Here is a 19,381-nt window from a genome sequence, read left to right on the forward strand (position 1 = left end):
GTGTTTACCAGCACCCAACAACACCGCGGAAACGACAGCTATCCTACTGATCAACCAAATATTCAGTAGGTGGGGCCTACCGTCAACAATCGATTCAGACAAAGGAAGCCACTTCACAGCCGAAGTCATCACAGAAGTGTGGAAGATGTTGGGAGTAAGAAGACAACTACACATCGCCTACCATCCACAATCCTCAGGACAGGTGGAAAGAGCCAACAGGACCATCGTGAGCCTCCTAAAGAAATGTGTCCACCACGGGACGCGACTGGGATACGAAACTACCCCTAGTCTTGATGGCCATGCGAGCCACACCCAACCGAGCTACAGGCAGGACACCATTCGAGATCATGACAGGGAGACTAATGACCCTCCCAGTGCACCTGCTGTATGTCCCACTGGAGGACGAGACCCCGACGGCAATGACGCCCACTGAATACCTAGCGGGACTGAACAGTCACCTACAGAGCACATTCGCTATGGTCAGAGACCAGTTGCAAGCAGAGGCTCAGGGGAGCAAAGCATACTATGACCAAAAAGCCAGCCACGCAGAATACCAGCTCGGAGACCAGGTGTTGTACCTCAATTACGAAAAAAGAAAGAAGTGCAGGAAATTCCTCCCTTCCTGGACAGGACCACACGAGATTGTTGACAAAATGTCCCCAGTTGTATATCAGCTAAAAATCACAAATACAGGAAGAGAGCAGCAGTACAAGTGGGTACACATCAATCAAATCAAACCGTACCCTGTGCTGGGAGAACAAGAGGAAGAATAAAGAGACAAAAAGGGGGGGGGGGACTAAACTAAATTGGGCATGTCACACTAAGATAATGTATAAATGTTTTCCAGGGAATGGCAGCCCTCCTGCTCGCGCTCCTGCTAACTTGCTTTGCCAAGCTAGAGGGCAGCCAAGATCTACTCAAGCCAGGACCAGAATCCTGGGTGATGCTGAGAGACTCTTCCAGCTTCCTAGTGACCGAAACGAAAATAATAACCCAACAAGTCTATGTTTCCTTGGAACCTGCCGTAGTAATAGAGAAACACTTCGGGAAGATACCACCCTCAGCTACCAGAGCAACCCGAATCTGGTACCATGACTTCCTAAGATACAGTAAACTGAATATCGGAACGATCCTGAAGCAATTACAAAGAACCATGATACTTCCCCCCACCACTGCCAACACCACACGCTCCAAGAGATCGATCGGCATGGGAGGGGCCTTCGGAATACTCTCCGGCCTTAGCTCCTTAATCACACTAGGAGTATCCATATCCAACGCCGTGAAGATTGGACACCTCACACAAGGCGTCGAGAATTTACAGCTCGATATGCGTCAAATCCGTCAGCAAATCCAACACCAACAAAATAATCTGATCGAAATGGGATCTACCCTCAGAGACACCGTAGTTCTTGTTAACCTGCATTCCGCCATGATTAACTTAACAATCCAAGAATTGGGTTTCGCAATCCGAGACCTATACGAAGAAGAGAGTACTCGACAGCCAATTCAATGGTTGATCCAAGACTGGTTGCGTAGCACCAGCGGCAGCATCAGTGATCTTATCCAAGGACAAATCCCTTCATATCTGGTAACTCCAACACTGATAAAGAATGTGCTGCAAGCAGCATCCCCAGAAACGATCAGTCCAACACAAGTACAAATTGCCTTTAACATGGGTACAGCCACACCCATACATGTAGACCCCCAAACCAGACAGCTGGCATTCCTGTTAAATTTACCACTGGTTAAACCCGGAAATGTATTTCGATTGCGGACAGTATTGAACGTGGGTACATGGAATAATGACATTTACTCCAAGATGGAAACCCCCTTAGTGGTGGCCTACCAGGAAGAGGGTCCCCTTAAGTACCTAGTGCCTGACCTAAACATGTACCAAATAATGAAAGAAGTTCATTGGCTCTGCCCAGGGGAACCATTTATAATCAATACAGCAGAAATAATGTGCGGTCTGTCAAACCTAAGCTCCTGGGAAACGTGCAAGTTCAAGTTAAGTAAACCCAAAGAAAGAACCGAAACAGTAGCCATGATAGCCGATGCTCAGTGGTTAGTAAGCACCCCTCTAGATACGGCAACCGTTTCCACGGACCAACACTCCGTAACCATGAAAGTGCCGATTCCAAGCCACGTCGCACTGGTCACAGTACCAAGAGGAACATTCGTACACATAGGGGACAAGGTATTATATAATTTAGACAAAAGCCTACATCAAGCAGAAGTAAACACACTCCGAAGCCACAAGTTCGAAATAAGCAGCACTCTGTCTAACCTGTTGAACAGCAAGGAATTTCATACGGTGAAATTAGCCATCAGCGAGTCAGAGATCAACGTAACAGACCTAACTTGGGCAACCGAAGAAGCCGGATATCAGAGGAATCAACAGATGGGAATGGGAATCACAGGGGCAACAGGAATGATCGTATTAACCATGGCTATCCTAACCCTAGCATACCATATTGCCAAAATGAATGCCGAACTTAAGAGACTAATCGCGGGTACAAGCCACATACCATTCGAGCCCAGGAACAAAGGTAGAGTCAAGGCCTGACAACCCCCCCCAGGGATAACAAAAAAAAATTCAATCAACAACTTCCCCTATAACATGTAGTCAGTAGAATACTTCCTTTTCATTACAAAAAAATAAAAAATAAATAAAATAAACATTCCCTTATTAATTCAAATATAATCATGCTAAGTTGTGACACGTACACGCGCATTGTAAGGAAAATCAGCCAAAAATTGAAGACAATCGATGGTTCATGATGGAAAAAGGCATTTTTCTTTAATATTAAAAATAACCGGTGGCAGACCACCGATCAATTTTAAAAGGGCGGAATGTTGTATACGGCCCCTTTTTCCACAATTAATATCCATAAGAATATTTATGGATGCATACACATAGATTTCTTTTTCCTTTCTTTCGTGACAAACAATATTTTTTTTAATAATGAATAAAACCCGTAAGCCAGAAACACGAAAAAAACAGATGTCGGTCATAAACAGGCCACATATAAATAAAGAAATAATCAAACTCTCAAGGCGAGGATGTTAACAGCTATCTGCGAAAATCTCCAGATGAACAAGAGTTTGATGGGCCCCTTAGGAAAGGTCCCTCCGAGGTCAGAACACCAAGAGAGTAGACACGGAGACGCCAACAGGGTAAATCGTATACATATTTTTTTCCTTATTTGCCAGTAAAACAACAACAAAAATTAAAAGGCAACAACAAGAATAAGATAAAATTAGCGGTCCTAACGCTCACTCCAATTAAGAACAGGCCACCAGACACATCAGTGAATTATTATTCAATGATTAATTCGCTATCAAATTATTTTCACCTTTAATACTTTTACTGTTAAAACAAAGCTTGGAGCAGGAATACCGAGTCACATCAAAGGTTATCGAGAAGGAATGAGGCGAACGGGCAAACTTACGAAAGAGTTTAAACAATATCCCAAGCAACCCCGACCACCTTTGTCTCTCTCACAGCGCGGAGAAGCAGGAATTACACCTTATCACAAGGGGCCATCTGGAAAAGCCAGCCGGGTTTGATGAGGAGACACACCCCACCCCACACACGGCAACCAGGCAAACACGTTTTAAAGGAAATTTCAATATAACAATAATAACGTTAAACGATATTCCATTATAGAACCTTACAGAACCAAGGGATATGGATTCCAACAATCTGGAAACGGACCCCTTAAACTCAGGATGAAAATTATTTTTCTTTTTAATAATTCCATCATAACAATGCGAACCTCGGTAAACCGAGAGGGGTGTCGGGAGTCTTGGCGAACATGGGACCAAATGGTATTTGATAAATATAAAGTCGAAAGTATAAAGAGATAGGTACTCCCGACCACCTTTGTCTCTCCCTGCAGCACGTGATAAAATGCATACGCTCGGAAGAGCATCTTCACTTGGAAATAAATCAAATACTATGAATCACAAGCAGGATCATAACTGTGTATGATAAGATACCAACTGTGATGTGAAATGTCAAACTTTAAAAATCTTAACCATTTCTTTGTGCGTCGAAAACGTGTACGAAAAAGGGGGGGGGGGGGGGACCCGCCCCTCTCTCTGGATGGATGGAGTAGACAACCAGACACCTTCAAGATGAATCGAAGTGTCTGTTGTCTTGATGTTTATGGCTTGAGGAAAGACCCGAACAGAACCGTGTCATAAATGACACACACACAAACATACACACTGACACACGAACCCCCCCCCAACGACATATGATCAGATCAAAGATAGCTCCGCCTGGTGAGGAGGAGCCGAGAAGGAGAGAGATTTTTGGCATAAAAAGGAGCCGTTTCAGCATTGAAATAAACTCATCAGCCCTCAGGGCCAGCTCAACAGAAGAAGACTCATCTCAACTCAGCTCAACAGAAGACTCATCTCAACTCATCTCAGCAGAAGACCAGCCATCACCGACGCCAGAGACGCCTCTACAACTCGCCGAATTGGCGAGTGTCGCCGATTGGCGACCCACTGCCGCTGTTAGCGGCCAGCGCCACCACGAGCGAATCGTGAGCCTGCAATCTACAACCGCCGACGACGGAGCACCAGCGTGCCAGCTGCTCGCAGACGCACTGCGCGCATTACCTACCGTCCGCGCACAACCGCGCCGCTGCGGGCGTGCTTCTAACGCCATCTACCAGACGGTCATCGCAGCTACAACAACATATCTACTCGTTCACCAACGTCCGTCGAGTCCGAACCAACTACTGAAAGAAGAATCAACTGATACGTATGATACACTGCCCCCCACTACACGACAAACCAGACGTCTGCTTGATGCAAAGAATCGATTCCGAACATTGGCCTACTCTTTCACCACTCATACCATTCGACACACACACGGGTCATTAACAAAGCCTAAAACCTCAAGCCATTGAACCATCCGTGATTGTGGAAACATCGCAACGACCGAGTGAATAATCCGTTGTTTTTAAGAGTGTTCATAATTTTCCTCTGTAATATTGTGCTGGGGCTGTACTTCTAACTGCATAAATTACCAACTGACCCATTAACAAGGATTAATTCTTGGCACCTCACCACGGAGCGCCGCTCGCGGGGGTGAAGAGCGTGTTCAACCGGTTCCCTGTCAGGGGTCTGGCCACAATTAATTAAAAGATTGGCCTGAGATAAGGATCTCAAAAGGAAACATCACCACCCATTGAGTCGCGTTGAGAAGTCGATTAGAAATACTTGAGTCGTTCGTTAATATTTTTCTTTCTACATAATCTTGCTGGTATCCACGAATGAAATAACGAATTCAAACGCATATTTGTGCCTCCAAGAATAATACTGGTTGGAGTGCCCTTTCAACGAGTAGCGTTGCATAATAATCAGTCATCCTATTGTTAACAACGTGACAATAATTGCATTAAGGGCCGCGCATGATCAATGACCGAATGCTGTGTTGTGACAATTCAAGTAACGAAGCATTGCGGCCATCGAGTGGTGTTGATAAGGCAATTAGAAGTATTTCAGTCGAACACTTTAAATTCATAATCGTTATGAATTAATGAACGAACATCAACGTGGTACTGTGCTGACGATTTCAAGCATAACTTCGCATATCAGAATGTATTAAGGATTGGATACGAATCAAAGACCAAGTGCCGTGTTGTGTAACAATTCAAGTATACGAGTTTGCATATTATAAAGTTAAGGTTTGATAGAATAGTTCGCATGTTTTTAATCTCTCTCAACAACCGATCGATTGCGTTACGCGTCGGGAATTAACCACAGGTGCCGCTATCGAGGTGAAACAACGCAATCGTGATGGTATCATGTTAACGCTGTGTTGAAATTCCAAAATCCCGAGATTGAGTTTTCATATTATCCAAAAATTAAAGTTAGCTAGAAATAAAATTGATTAAAGCAGGTTTGTGTGTGATTCTTCCTGAAATTCTGCATATTGTTCTGCGTATGAGATCTGAATCCTGGGGACCTATCATAAGCACACTATCACCACACATAATCCATAACACACATAATTCGTAATGTTCAATCGAGAGTAATCGTATCCTTATCGATAATACGGAATTAAAGAGCAGAGTCGAATCGACTCTCTCTCATTCACGCTCACAACGCCTGCGTCACTGCATACGATTAATTGCGTCATTCCAATTCATAACACAATCCTAGTCACCGAGGCTCGACCTGATAATCCATAACGACTGCATTATCCTAACCACGCCCACTCGCATAAATGAATACGATTATCTCTCGAATCAGCATAATTTATGCGCATAATTACACTAACATAATTTCGGATAAATTATGAAAATTTCATTTAATTTTCATTATTTTCATCAATTTTCATAACACCTATATATACAACATGTACCAACTTGCTGTGCTTTAGCCACCCGGCGCTTCGCTCGTTGTTGTGAGCGTCGCTCCTCTGCCCTCTCATTGTTGGAGGGCGACTGCCTCCAACTGCCCAGTAGCGTCCTTCACGAACCTCCTCCACAGAGACCGATCTTGACAACGCTGTACCAGTCATCGGCAAGTCCACTCAGCTCCACGTCCTCCTGTACCACATCACTCCATCTCTATGCGGCCAAACAGAAGCTGTTAAGGCATGCGGTGGCTGGGCATGCAGGCTACAGTGAGGGAAAAAAGTATTTGATCCCCTGCTAATTTTGTACGTTTGCCCACTGACAAAGAAATGATCAGTTTATAATTTTAATGGTAGGTTTATTTGAACAGTGAGAGACAATAACAACAAAATCCAGAAAAAACGCATGTCAAAAATATTACAAATTGATTTGCATTTTAATGAGGGAAATAAGTATTTGACCCCTCTGCAAAACATGACTTAGTACTTGGTGGCAAACCCCTTGTTGGCAATCACAGGTCAGACGTTTCTTGTAGTTGGCCACCAGGTTTGCACATATCTTAGGAGGGATTTTGTCCCACTCCTCTTTGCAGATCTCCAAGTCATTAAGGTTTCGAGGCTGACGTTTGGCAACTCGAACCTTCAGCTCCCTCCATAGATTTTCTATGGGATTAAAGTCTGGAGACTGGCTAGGCCACTCCAGGACCTTAATGTGCTTCTTCTTGAGCTACTCCTTTGTTGCCTTGGCCGTGTGTTTTGGGTCATTGTCATGCTGGAATACCCATCCACGACCCATTTTCAATGCCCTGGCTGAGGGAAGGAGGTTCTCACCCAAGATTTGACGGTACATGGCCCCCTCCATCGTCCCTTTGATGTGAAGTTGTCCTGTCCCCTTAGCAGAAAAACACCCCCACAGCATAATGTTTCCACCTCCATGTTTGACGGTGGGGATGGTGTTCTTGGGGTCATAGGCAGCATTCCTCCTCCAAACACGGCAAGTTGAGTTGATGCCAAAGAGCTCCATTTTGGTCTCATCTGACCATAACACTTTCACCCAGTTGTCCTCTGAATCATTCAGATGTTCATTGGCAAACTTCAGACGGACCTTGCGGGCGCTGCAGGATTTCAGTCCTTCACGGCGCAGTGTTACCAATTGTTTTCTTGGTGACTATGGTCCCAGCTGCCTTGAGATCATTGACAAGATCCTCCCGTGTAGTTCTGGGCTGATTCCTCACCGTTCTCATAATTGCAACTCCACGAGGTGAGATCTTGCATGGAGCCCCAGGCCGAGGGAGACTGACAGTTCTTTTGTGTTTCTTCCATTTGCGAATAATCGCACCAACTGTTGTCACCTTCTCACCAAGCTGCTTGGCAATGGTCTTGTAGCCCAATCCAGCCTTGTGTAGGTCTACAATCTTGGCCCTGACATCCTTGGAGAGCTCTTTGGTCTTGGCGATGGTGGAGAGTTTGGAATCTGATTTATTGTTTCTGTGGACAGGTGTCTTTTTTACAGGTAACAAGCTGAGATTAGGAGCACTCCCTTTAAGAGTGTGCTCATCTCAGCTCGTTACCTGTATAAAATACACCTGGGAGCCAGAAATCTTTCTGATTCAGAGGGGTCAAATACTTATTTCCCTCATTAAAATGCAAATCAATTTATAAAAATTTTGACATGCGTTTTTCTGGATATTTTGTTATTCTGTCTATCACTGTTCAAATGAACCTATTAAAATTATAGACTGATCATTTCTTTGTCAATGGGCAAACGTACAAAATCAGCAGGGGATCAAATACTTTTTTCCCTCACTGTACATGGCCCAGCCAACGCAGCCTTGCCTGCCGGAAGAGCTCACCGATGGGACTTTCAAGGATTTGTGAGCTCCTCTCACAATCCAGCCTGGTTAAACCCAGGAGGGATCGTAGGCAGGCCAACCTAAATGTTTTAACCGGCGAAGATTTACCATTAAGGGGGTCCACGTTTCGCAAGCGAAGAGAAGGGAGGGAATGACCGTGGCCGAGAAGACCTGAAGCTTCGTGCGGAGCGACAGACCAGGTAGCTTCCACACAGCGTTACGCAACCGATGAAAAGATAATCCTGCTCGATTGATTCGGAGACTTCTGCTGTTAAACCGGAGCCGGTCATGCACACACACACACTAGCATACACAGGTGTACATAAGAACAAAGATCCCCCATACAGCCTGTAGCAGACTGTTGGGGCAATTGCTGTTAGGGAGCACCTTTGAAGGCCGGCTCGCCACACGAAGGGGGTGGGATGTGTGTGCCCAGAACCACGCCCGGCCGCCTTTGTCTCCCCGGGGCCGATGTTTGCACGCAGCGTTGATGTTCTGGAGCGGGGGCCAGAGCTCGGTGCGCTCGCTGCAGCGGCCGCCGCTCCCCGCGCATCGATGGGCACGTGCAGGGACGGGATTCGCCGTCGACACGGCCGTCGGACCGTCCCGAATGGGCTGCAGGAATTGTTCCCGGAGCTTCATAAAAATGAAGGCTGCAAAGTCGGTCCTAGACCGCTGTGGACGACGCACGGCGGGGGGCGGGGAAGCACTTGCCGCCGACGCACGCGAGCGAGCGTGCGGAGGGGGAGCGCCGGCGCAGCAGCGGCGAGCGCTACGAACCCCGGCGACCCGAGTTCGATTCCCGCTCACGGCCAACACCGGTGACGATTATCCGAACCGGTCCTGGGCCTCCCCCAGGTCTGCTCGGCCTCAAATTGAGTACCCGGTGCGGTGCGTAGTAAAACATCGCCACCGGGGAGACAAAGGCGGCCGGGCGTGGTGCTGGCCACCCACCCACAGTGCCGGTAGCCTTCATCGGTGCTGCTCGCTAACAGCACTTGCCCCGACAGTCTGTAACAGGCTACACGGCCTGCATTCTGCTAGACATTGCCACGCGATGACGACGACGACGATGATCATCATCATCATCAGCCGACACAGCGTTGAGCTGCTATCATTTGCGTTGGCCTGGGTCGCTTGTGAACAAAAGAGTTACACAGCTCAGTTGGGGGTGGTGGTGGGGGATCTTTGTGTTGCGTGTTCAACTTCTTTCGCGCCGCACGCACAGCAAAACACCGCGAAGCCGCGCCGGATAGCCGACGCCGCCGCCACAGGAGACGGGACCCCAGCTCAGTGGTGGTGGTGGTGGTGGGGGGCGCTATTTTATTGAACAAAAAAAAAATACCCGACGCAATATTTCAAAACGCTTCGAGCCGAACGAATGAGCGTCCGGAATACGTTGACGGGTCATCCCATCAGGTCACGCGGGGGAAGGTCGTAGCGGCCAACTCGCCGCTCCCGCCCCCCCCCCCCCCCCCCTTAAGGACGATCCAATATGAACCGAACGTTCGCGTGGAGCTGCTGTGTTGCCGCGACCGCGGGGGGGGGGGGGGGAGCGAGCCGTCCGCGGCCGTCCCGAGCGCAGACCCCTCCGGGTGTGCGTGTGTACTGGCGGGCGTGTGTGCGTGTGTGCGTGTGTGTGTACTGGCGTGTGTGTGTACTGGCGGGCGTGTGTGCGTGTGTGTGTACTGGCGGGCGTGTGTGCGTGTGTGTGTACTGGCGTGCGTGTGTGCGTGTGTGTACTGGCGTGTGTACTGGCGTGTGTGTACTGGCGGGCGTGTGTACTGGCGTGTGTACTGGCGTGCGTGTGTGCGTGTGTGTGTACTGGCGTGTGTGTGTACTGGCGGGCGTGTGTGCGTGTGTGTACTGGCGTGTGTGTGTACTGGCGTGTGTGTGTACTGGCGTGTGTGTGTACTGGCGGGCGTGTGTACTGGCGTGTGTGTGTACTGGCGGGCGTGTGTGCGTGTGCGTGTACTGGTGTGCGTGTGTACTGGCGTGCGTGTGCGTGTACTGGCGTGCGTGTGCGTGTACTGGCTTGCGCGTGTGCGTGTACTGGCGTGCGTGTGCGTGTACTGGCGTGCGTGTGTGCGTGTACTGGCGTGCGTGTGTGCGTGTACTGGCGTGCGCGTGTGTGTGTACTGGTGTGCGTGTACTGGCGTGCGTGTGCGTGTACTGGCGTGCGTGTGTGCGTGTACGTGTACTGGCGTGCGCGTGTGCGTGTACTGGCGTGCATGTACTGGCGTGCGAGTTCAATTCACCCGCGGGCCCGGGGCTATGAAGAGAGGTGTCCGAACCGATAGCCTACCCACCACTTCTTCACCGACCCGCGCTGACCCAACGTGGTGAAGTATGGTCAAACAGCCCCCCCCCCACCCTACTACGACCGACACGACTGGGAAAAGGCCTTCGTCCGGCAGTAGATTAACAAAGGGTTGTATCATCATATGTACATGGTACTCTGCGTACACGTGAGAGTGCATGCGTGTGTGTGTACTGGTGCATGCGTGTGTACTGGCGTGCTTGTGTGTGCGTGTGTACTGGCGTGCGTGTGTGTACTGGTGTGTGTGTACTGGTGTGTGTGTGTACTGGCGTGCGTGTGTGTCCTGGCGTGTGTGTGCTGGCGTGTGTGTGTGTGCTGGCGTGCGTGTGTGTGCTGGCGTGCGTGTGTGTACTGGCGTGCGTGTGTGTACTGGCGTGCGTGTGTACTGGTGCGTGCGTGTGTACTGGCGTGTGTGTGTGTGTGTACTGGCGCGTGTGTGTGCTAGCGTGCGCGTGTGTACTGGCGCGTGCGTGCGTGTACTGGCGTGCGTGTGTGTACTGGCGTGCGTGTGTGTGTGTACTGGCGTGCGTGTGTGTGTGTACTGGCGTGTGTGCGTGTATTGGAGTGCGTGCGTGCGCACAGCGAGTCCTCGTTTAACGTGCGAGTTCCTGGAAAGTGCCCCGCTAAGCGAAAACAATTTCCCCATAAATGATGTAACGATGATAAAGTGTGGTTCGAACGTCCCGCGTTACAACGGGGTTCGTTTACAACACCGCTCGCCCCGCGTCACAACACCGCTCGCCCCGCGTCACAACGCCGCTGGCCCCGCGTCACAACGCCGCTCGCCCAAGCGTCACGACGGCGGGCGCCCCGCGTTGTGCAAAAAGGCGTTCCCAAATGGCAGAAGCGCGTTACAGCGAACGCCGCTAACCAGTGCGAACACAGCTTAAGCGAGGACTTGCCGTACGTGAGTGTGTGTGTGTACTGTGGACACGCACGCCCTACGCCGTACATGAGTTGGTGCGCGTGCGTGCGTACTTGTGTACGTCGGGAGCAGTAGCGTAGCGGTTAGGGGCCACCCATTTAGTACGTACGCAAAAATCTGTCGAAATTTGACCCCTCCCCCCCGTTCCAAACCCCCGCGTACGTTCGCTTGACGCACGCCCCCAACCCCCCATAATCCTACAGAACGGCCGATATTTTGTGTCGGTTCAAAGGATCTATTATTTTCTTTGAAGCTATCTACGTGACTTTACCGAAACACCCAAAGAATATGAATTCCGGCAGTCGAGATTTAAACGTCTATTGTGATCTTAAAAACACAAACTCGGCGAACATCTGCTGTGACAGCAGCCCCATGTTCAGACCAGAGTCAGTACCGAAGTCCGGGCAGCAGCAGCGGCAGCAGCAGCGGCACTAACACGGATCACCGCGGCAGCGAAAACCTCGAGCCAGCGGCAGTCCTCAGTGAGGCCAGATTGAAGGATGTGCGGTGATCCATGGCGGGGCGGGCCTGCCAGACGATGTCAGACTCACTGCTGAGCTGCGTGATAGCCGCAGTCAGGTGACACCTCTCCCACAGGCCCACTTCGCACGGTGGTACAGCTGAAGAAACTGGACTGTGGCTCATTTGAAGGCCAATGTAGACAAATTGTTATCCTTCAACACCACCCCCCCCCCCCCCCCACCGTTTCCGATGCGTACGCACCTTGTCAGTAGACCCCCCCCATACGCAAGCGAACGCATTTGGGTTCACTCCCCCCCCCTCCCCCCTCCATACGTACGAAATGGATAGCCCCTTAGCGCTGCGAACCCGCCGACCAGGGTTCGATTCCCGCTCACGGCCACCACGAACACCACCGCTGACGATTATCTGAACCGGTGCTGGTGCCTCCTCCCCCTAGGTCGGCTCGGCCTCAAATGAGTATCTGGTGCGACGTGCAGTAAAACATCGCCACCGGGGGAGACAAAGGCGGCCGGGCGTGGTGCTGGCCCACCCCGCCCCCCTCGTGTGCCGCAGCGCCGGCCTTCGTAGGGGTGCTGCTGCTGCTGCTCGCTAACAGCGCTCGCCCCAACAATCTGTCAAGGCTGTAACGGGGAAATCGCCGGCGCCGCCGTCGCCGCCGCCCTACATGGTGAGGGAGATGTCCGTCAGCGCCCTCTGCAGGATGGTGCTCGCCCTCCCGCTGGGCAGCAGCTCCTTGGCCTGCAGCTCCTCGACGAGTTCACGGAGGTCGCGCCAGCGGCGCTCGGCCCGGCGGGCGCGCTGCCGGCACAGCTTCAGCTTGCGCCGCGCCCCCTCCAGCTCCTCCTCGAGCCGCACGATCTTGCGCTTGGCCACGCCGGGCGTCCCCAGCGAGTAGTTGTGCTCGAGGCCGACGCCGCGAGGCGCCGGCGGGGCGCACACGCCCGCCACCGACAGGAGGCGCCCCACCGTCGCCACGGCGCTCGCCCGGCTCGGGGCGCCGGCGGCGTCGGCCGGCGAGTCGCCGTCGCGGCCGTCGTGGCCGTCGTGGCCGGGGCTCGGCATGAAGTGCGTGGCGTTGACGAAGGTGGCCAGCTCGCCGGCGACAGAGCCGTCGTCCAGGAGCTTGACGCGCCGGCGCCGCCGCTTGGGGTGAGGGGACGCGGCGGCGGCGGGGTCGGCGGCGGAGTCGGCGGCGGGGTCGGCGCCATCTCCCGGCTGCGGCTGCTGCAGCTGCGGGTCCAGCAGCTGCGGCTGCGGCTGTTCCAGCAGCAGCAGCTGCTGGAGCTGCTGCTGCTGCTGTAGCTGCAGCTCATACTGCTGCTCCTGCTCCTGAGACAGCGGCTGTAACTGCGGTGGCGGCTGGGACTGTGATTCTTCCTCCTCCTCCTGCTGCTGCTGCAGTTGCAGCTGCAGCTTCTTTTTCTTGAGTCGCCGTCGGGAGGTGGAGGCCTGGAGGAGAGAGAGAGACGGAGGCTACGTGGGGTGGTCTCTGTGTGTCTGTGCGTCTCTGTGTCTGTCTGTGCGTCTCTGTGTGTGTCTGTGCGTCCCTGTGTCTGGGTGTCTCTATGTCTGTCTGTGTGTCACTGTGTGTCTGTGCGTCCCTGTGTCTGGGTGTCTCTGTGTCTGTCTCTCTGTGTGTCTGTCTGTCTGTGCGTCCCTGTGTCTGGGTGTCTCTGTGTCTGTCTGTGCGTCACTGTGTGTGTGTGTGCGTCACTGTGTGTCTGGGCGTCTCTGTGTGTGTCTGGGCGTCTCTGTGTCTGTCTGTGTGTTTCTGTGTCTGTCTGTGCGTCTCTGTGTGTCTGTGCGTCTCTGTGTGTCTGTGCGTCTCTGTGTCTATGCGTCTATGTGTCTGTGCGTCACTGTGTCTGTGTGTCTGTGCGTCACTGTGTCTGTCTGTGCGTCTCTGTGTCTGCGTGTGCGTCTCTGTGTCTCTGTATGTCTGTGCGTCTCTGTGTCTGGGCGTCTCTGTGTGTCTGTGTGTCCCTGTGTGTGTCTGTGCGTCCCTGTGTCTGGGTGTCTCTGTGTCTGTCCGTCTCTTTGTGTGTCCGTCTCTGTGTGTCTCTGTGTGTCTGTGCGTCCCTGTGTGTCTGTGCGTTTCTGTGTGTCTGTCTGTGTGTCTCTGTGCGTCCCTGTGTCTGGGTGTCTCTGTGTGTCACTGTATGTCTATGCGTCTCTGTGTCTGTGCGTCACTGTGTGTCTGTGCGTCTCTATGTGTGTCTGTGCGTCCCTATGTCTGTGCGTCTCTGTGTCTGTCTGTGTGTGTCTGTGCGTCTCTGTGTCTGTGCGTCTCTGTGTGTCTGTCTGTTCCTGTGTGTCTGTGCGTCTCTGTGTGTCTGTGTGTCTCTGTGTCTGTCTGTGTGTCCCTGTGTGTCTGTGTGTGTCTGTGTGTCTGTGCGTCTCTGTGTGTCTCTGTGTCTGTCTGTGTGTCTGTGCGTCTGTGCGTCTCTGTGTGTCTGTGTGTCTCTGTGTCTGTCTGTGTGTCTCTGTGTTTGTCTGTGCGTCTCTGTCTCTGTGTGTGTGTCTGTGTGTCTGTGCGTCTGTGTGTCTGTGTGTCTGTGCGTCTCTGTGTGTCTGTGTGTCTCTGTGCGTCTGTGCGTCTTTGTGTGTCTGTGCGTCTCTGTGTGTCTGTGCGTCTCTGTGTGTCTGTGCGTCTCTGTGTGTCTCTGTGCGTCTGGGCCTCTCTGTGAGTCTGTGTGTCTCTGTGTGTCTGGGCGTCTCTGTGTGTGTCTGGGCGTCTCTGTGTGTCTGTGTATGTCCCTGTGTCCGTGTGTCTCTGTGTCTCTTTGTCTGTGCGTCCCTGTCTCTATGTCTGTGTGTCTATGCGTGCACAAGCGAGTGGAGAGAGGTGCTGCAGCGGTTAGCGCTACGGTGCGCTTAGAAACCCGGCGACCCGGGTTCGATTCCCGCTCACGACCAACACCAGTGACGATTATCTGAACCGGTCCTGGGCCTCCCCTAGGTCGACGCAGCCTCAAATGAGTACCTGGTGCGGTGTTGAGTAAACATCTCCACTGGGGAGACAAAGACGGCCGGGCGTGATGCTGGCCACCCACCCCCCGTCACGTGCCGTACCAGGCTTCATAGGTGCCCGTTAACAGCATTTTGCCCCAACAGTCTGTTCGGGCTACACGGGGGGTCTTTGTCTGTGTGGTGCCGGACGGTAACACCGTGGACGTGAGCAATGACACGGAAGGAACGCTAAATCTCTCATGGAGCTCATAGCCACCGCAGCGGCCAAACGGGGGCTCTGGACGGGTGTGGGGGGCCCAGTGACCCCTCCACCTTCACTCAAGTTCGTGCAAAATATCGCACTCGGCTTGGCCCTAAAGTGCACATAGCCTGGTACAAGCGCCGTGGTGACGTCACCGGCACTTCATGGTGAATGGCGGTTGTTGTTGTCTGTGTATGCTTCTGTGCAGAGACACTTGGAGACGCACGCGCAGACACGCGCTCACAGACGACACACACAGACGACACGCAGACGACACGCGTGCTCACAGACGACACTCTCACAGACGACACTCTCACAGACGACACTCTCACAGACAACACGCGTGCTCACACAGACGACACGCTCACAGATGACACTCTCACAGACGACACTCTCACAGACGACACTCTCACAGACGACACTCTCACAGACGACACTCTCACAGACGACACTCTCACAGACGACACTCTCACAGACGACACTCTCACAGACGACACTCTCACAGACGACACTCTCACAGACGACACGCGTGCTCACACAGACGACACTCTCACAGACGACACGCTCACGGACGACACGTGTGCTCACGGACGACTCACCGTGTACTTGGGGAAGCTGAAGATGGAGGGGAGGGAGTTGTCGCGGAGCCGCGTCGTCTGCCCCGTACGGTCAAAGCACGAGCTGTGGAAGTGCTTGGAGCACAGCGAGGTGTGGCGGCTCGGCACGAAGTTGATCCGCCGCACGCGACGCACCCACTCCCTGCGCCGCAGCGGGTCCAGCGGGAACCTTGGGGGGTCGTGGTGGAGGGGAGGTGATGTTCACACGCCGCAACAGGTTACTCATTTGAGTCGTGAGTCGACCTAGGGGAGGCCCAGGACCGGTTCGGATAATCGTCACTTGGTGTTGGCTGTGGACAGGGGAAGTCGCCAGGTTCGGAGCTCAGCGTTAGAGCTAACCGCTACACCACCGCTCCCCACGTACGCACAGACACGTACGCACACACACGTACGCACACCTACACACACCTACACACAAGACAAAGATCCCCCGTATAGCCTTAACAGACTGTAGGGGCAAGTGCTGTTAGCGAGCACCTATGAAGGCCGGAACGGTACACGAGGGGGTGGGTGGCCAGCACCACGCCCGACCGCCTTTACACACCGCCCCAGGTACTCATTTGAGGCTGAGTCGACCTAGGGGAGGCCCGGGACCGGTTCAGATAATCGTCACTGGTGTTGGCCGTGAGCGGGAATCGAACCTACACACACACACCTACACACACACCCCTACACACACACCTACACACAGCGGTGTTGCAGCCCGCCGCGTTGTGCACCGCCACACTTTGTGACTCCCTTGCACCAAGGGGATGTTGCCAGGGTGGGGACCGTTACCTCTGGCGCCCCTCTCGCCCCACGCACATCTCTCACTCGTCCGAATCATCGTCACCCATCGTTCACTTCGGAAGCTCGCCCGCCCAACCGCTCGCTCGCCCATCCACCCGCTCGCTCACCCACTCATTCGCTCACGCATCCACCCGCCCACTCACTCGCTCATCCACCCACTCGCCCGCCCGCTCGCCCGCTCGCCCGCTCGCTCACCCGCCCACCCACTCGCTCACCCACCCACCCGCTCACCCACTCGCCCACCCACTCGCTCACCCACCCACCCGCTCACCCACTCGCTCACCCACCCACCCGCTCACCCACTCGCTCACCCACCACCCACTCGCTCGCCTACCTACTCGCTCACCCGGCCACTCGCTCGCCCACCCGCTCACCCGGCCACTCGATTGATGACCACTCGCGCACTCCGCCGCTCACCACGTAGTAAGCCCCCCCCCCGTAGCTTCACAGCTGTTAGCCACCAAAGACAAAGATCCCCCGTGTAGCAGACTGCTGCGGCAAGTGCTGTTAGCGAGTAGCAGCAGCAGCTATGAAGGCTACCGGCACTGTGGCACACGAGGGGGGGTGGGTGGCCAGCAACCACGCCCGGCCGCCTTTGTCTCCCCCCAGTGGCGATGTTCACTACACACACAGCACCGGGTTATACTCATTTGAGGGCCGAGTCGACCTAGGGGAGAGGCCCACGACCCGAGTTCAAACAGTCGGCATCCTGAGCGGGAATCGAACTCTCGAGTCGCTCTCCGCGGTGCGCTAACCACTGCGCCACCGCTCCCTCAGTGACACTTCCCAACGCAAACCCCGCCACAACCACGCACGCGCGCCACCACCACCACACGCCCACAAAGATCCCCCGTATAGCCTCAACGAGCTGCTGGGGGCAAGTGCTGTGAGCGAGGTACACACACACACAGACACACACACAGACACGCACACACACGCGCGTACGCGCCACCGACTCCACACACAATTCACCTCAACAACACCGCGCGGCGCTCGAAGTTTAAAAAAAAATGAACACAACGAACGAATGGGCCCGACGTTTCGGGCGATTCCCCCCCCTCCTCCTGAAATCTCGCGCCGTTCCTCACGCACGCGCAACGGCGTTTAGACCGCGCGCGTAAAGACCCCCCCCCCACCGTCGCCTAAGGCGCGCGGTCCACGCAACGCTCACCTGTGGAAGCTGATGTCGTTGTTCTTGCTTACCACGGACTTGCAGCCGAACGCCGCGCACGTCGTGGGCATCCTGGAGCCGGGATTTTACTTTTTTATTTTGTGGGGGGCGCCCCCCTCCCGCCCGCCTTGCGCGGGAAAACCGCGGGGGCCTCACGAACGCCTTGACTAAGATGGCGGCCGCGCGGGGCTTCTTCTCCCTCACCCCGGGGTCACGTGGGCACCCCCAAACGTGCCCCGCCCACAGCCCGCCCATCCACCCCGGTGGACGTCATCGCGTAGAGAGAGAGGGAGGGGGGGTGAGAAGGAAACGTGCGACGTCACCGCGTCGAGCGCGGACGGGTCGACGCGTCGGCGGCGTGACGTCACCGCGTCGGCGGCGTGACGTCGGGCGGCGTAACGTAACCGCGTCGACGGCGTGACGGGTTTTTTCACCCCGCCCCTCTCTCGTCCCCACCCCCCAAAATGGCGGGAAATTTTTAATAGTTAAAATGTTGACTGAAACTTCAAATCTTAATTAAAATATTGACTGCTTTCTTGTTTTGACTTAAATCCTTCGTGACTGCAAGAATTCATATTCTTTGTGTCTATCGGTAAAGTCACGTAGACATGAAATAATTAAATAATAAAAATACAACATAAAATTCAATTATCACGACGTTTCGGCCACAACGCAAGCAGCCGTCTTCAGGTGAAGAAACAGAACTGTCGGAAATTGGAGCGCTGTCTTTCCGACAGTTCTGTTTCTTCGCCTGAAGACGGCTGCTTGCGTTGTGGCCGAAACGTCGTGAGAATTGTATTGTGTTTATTTTCATTATTGTATTGTTTCCCTTCTACGTGGTGACTTTACCGAAAGAACCAATAATATGAATCCCTGCAGTCAGGAAAGCTTTAAATCACGAAAGATAGGTTCAAGTAAAATAATATATCCTTTGAACCTATACAAAATATCGGCCGTTCTATAGGATTCGGGGAGGAGGAGTGCGTTATTGTCTTTGAACCTATGCACGTGACTTTACCGAAAGATCCAAAGAATATGCTTTATTGTTGTCAAATCGCTAAATTAACATTAAAACCTTGACTGCAGAGGTGACGGAATCGCCTAAAGGCGAACAGTACATTAAGGCAATGCGCGATCAGAGCATTATGCATAGGCTCGGGGTGAGCAGTTTCATTTCATTTTTTGTTCAGTTTTATTAATTTGGTATAGCCCTGTGAGCCATTCGGCTCTTGAATCGGGTGCAGCCACAAACAAACAAAAAACCAAAACATGAACAAGAAAACATCTTAAAGTGACTATGTGTTGTGACTGCGCAAAACAGAAAAATCCAGGAAATAAACAGCAAAAAATCTTCCGTAAAAAGCACCGTACACCACCAACGCTGTGTGCAAAAATCCCAGTGGGATGCAAGTCAAACAACAACAACCACAAGACAACTCAGATGAAAGCCATCATTCTAACTCCGAACTACTACAACAACTACAGCAGCTAGTAAATTGGACTTTTTTTACCAGTATCAAAGTATGAATAAATAAGGATGGCAATACAACAAATTTTGATTTAAAGCTTTCGTGACTGCAGGGATACACCCCTTCGTCCCATCGTCTCTACTATCAACTCCCCCACCTACAAA

General features: G+C 52.8%; 1 protein-coding gene across 1 annotated transcript; it reads right to left on the minus strand.

Annotated features, from left to right (window-relative positions):
* Positions 1 to 9,535: 9,535 nt before the first annotated feature.
* Positions 9,536 to 18,125, minus strand: LOC116958259 (uncharacterized). Its single transcript, XM_032980785.2, has 3 exons — positions 17,749 to 18,125; positions 15,771 to 15,957; positions 9,536 to 13,409 (listed from the first exon to the last, which is right to left on the minus strand). The coding sequence occupies exons 1-3, from the start codon at positions 17,817 to 17,819 to the stop codon at positions 12,621 to 12,623; spliced, it is 1,047 nt and encodes a 348-aa protein (XP_032836676.2). The 5' UTR covers positions 17,820 to 18,125; the 3' UTR covers positions 9,536 to 12,620.
* Between the last annotated feature and the right edge of the window lie 1,256 nt (positions 18,126 to 19,381).

This window comes from Petromyzon marinus, chromosome 74, assembly GCF_048934315.1.
Source record: "Petromyzon marinus isolate PM22_M1 ecotype Great Lakes invasive population chromosome 74, UKy_Petmar_22M1.pri1.0, whole genome shotgun sequence".
Lineage (NCBI taxonomy): Eukaryota > Metazoa > Chordata > Hyperoartia > Petromyzontiformes > Petromyzontidae > Petromyzon > Petromyzon marinus.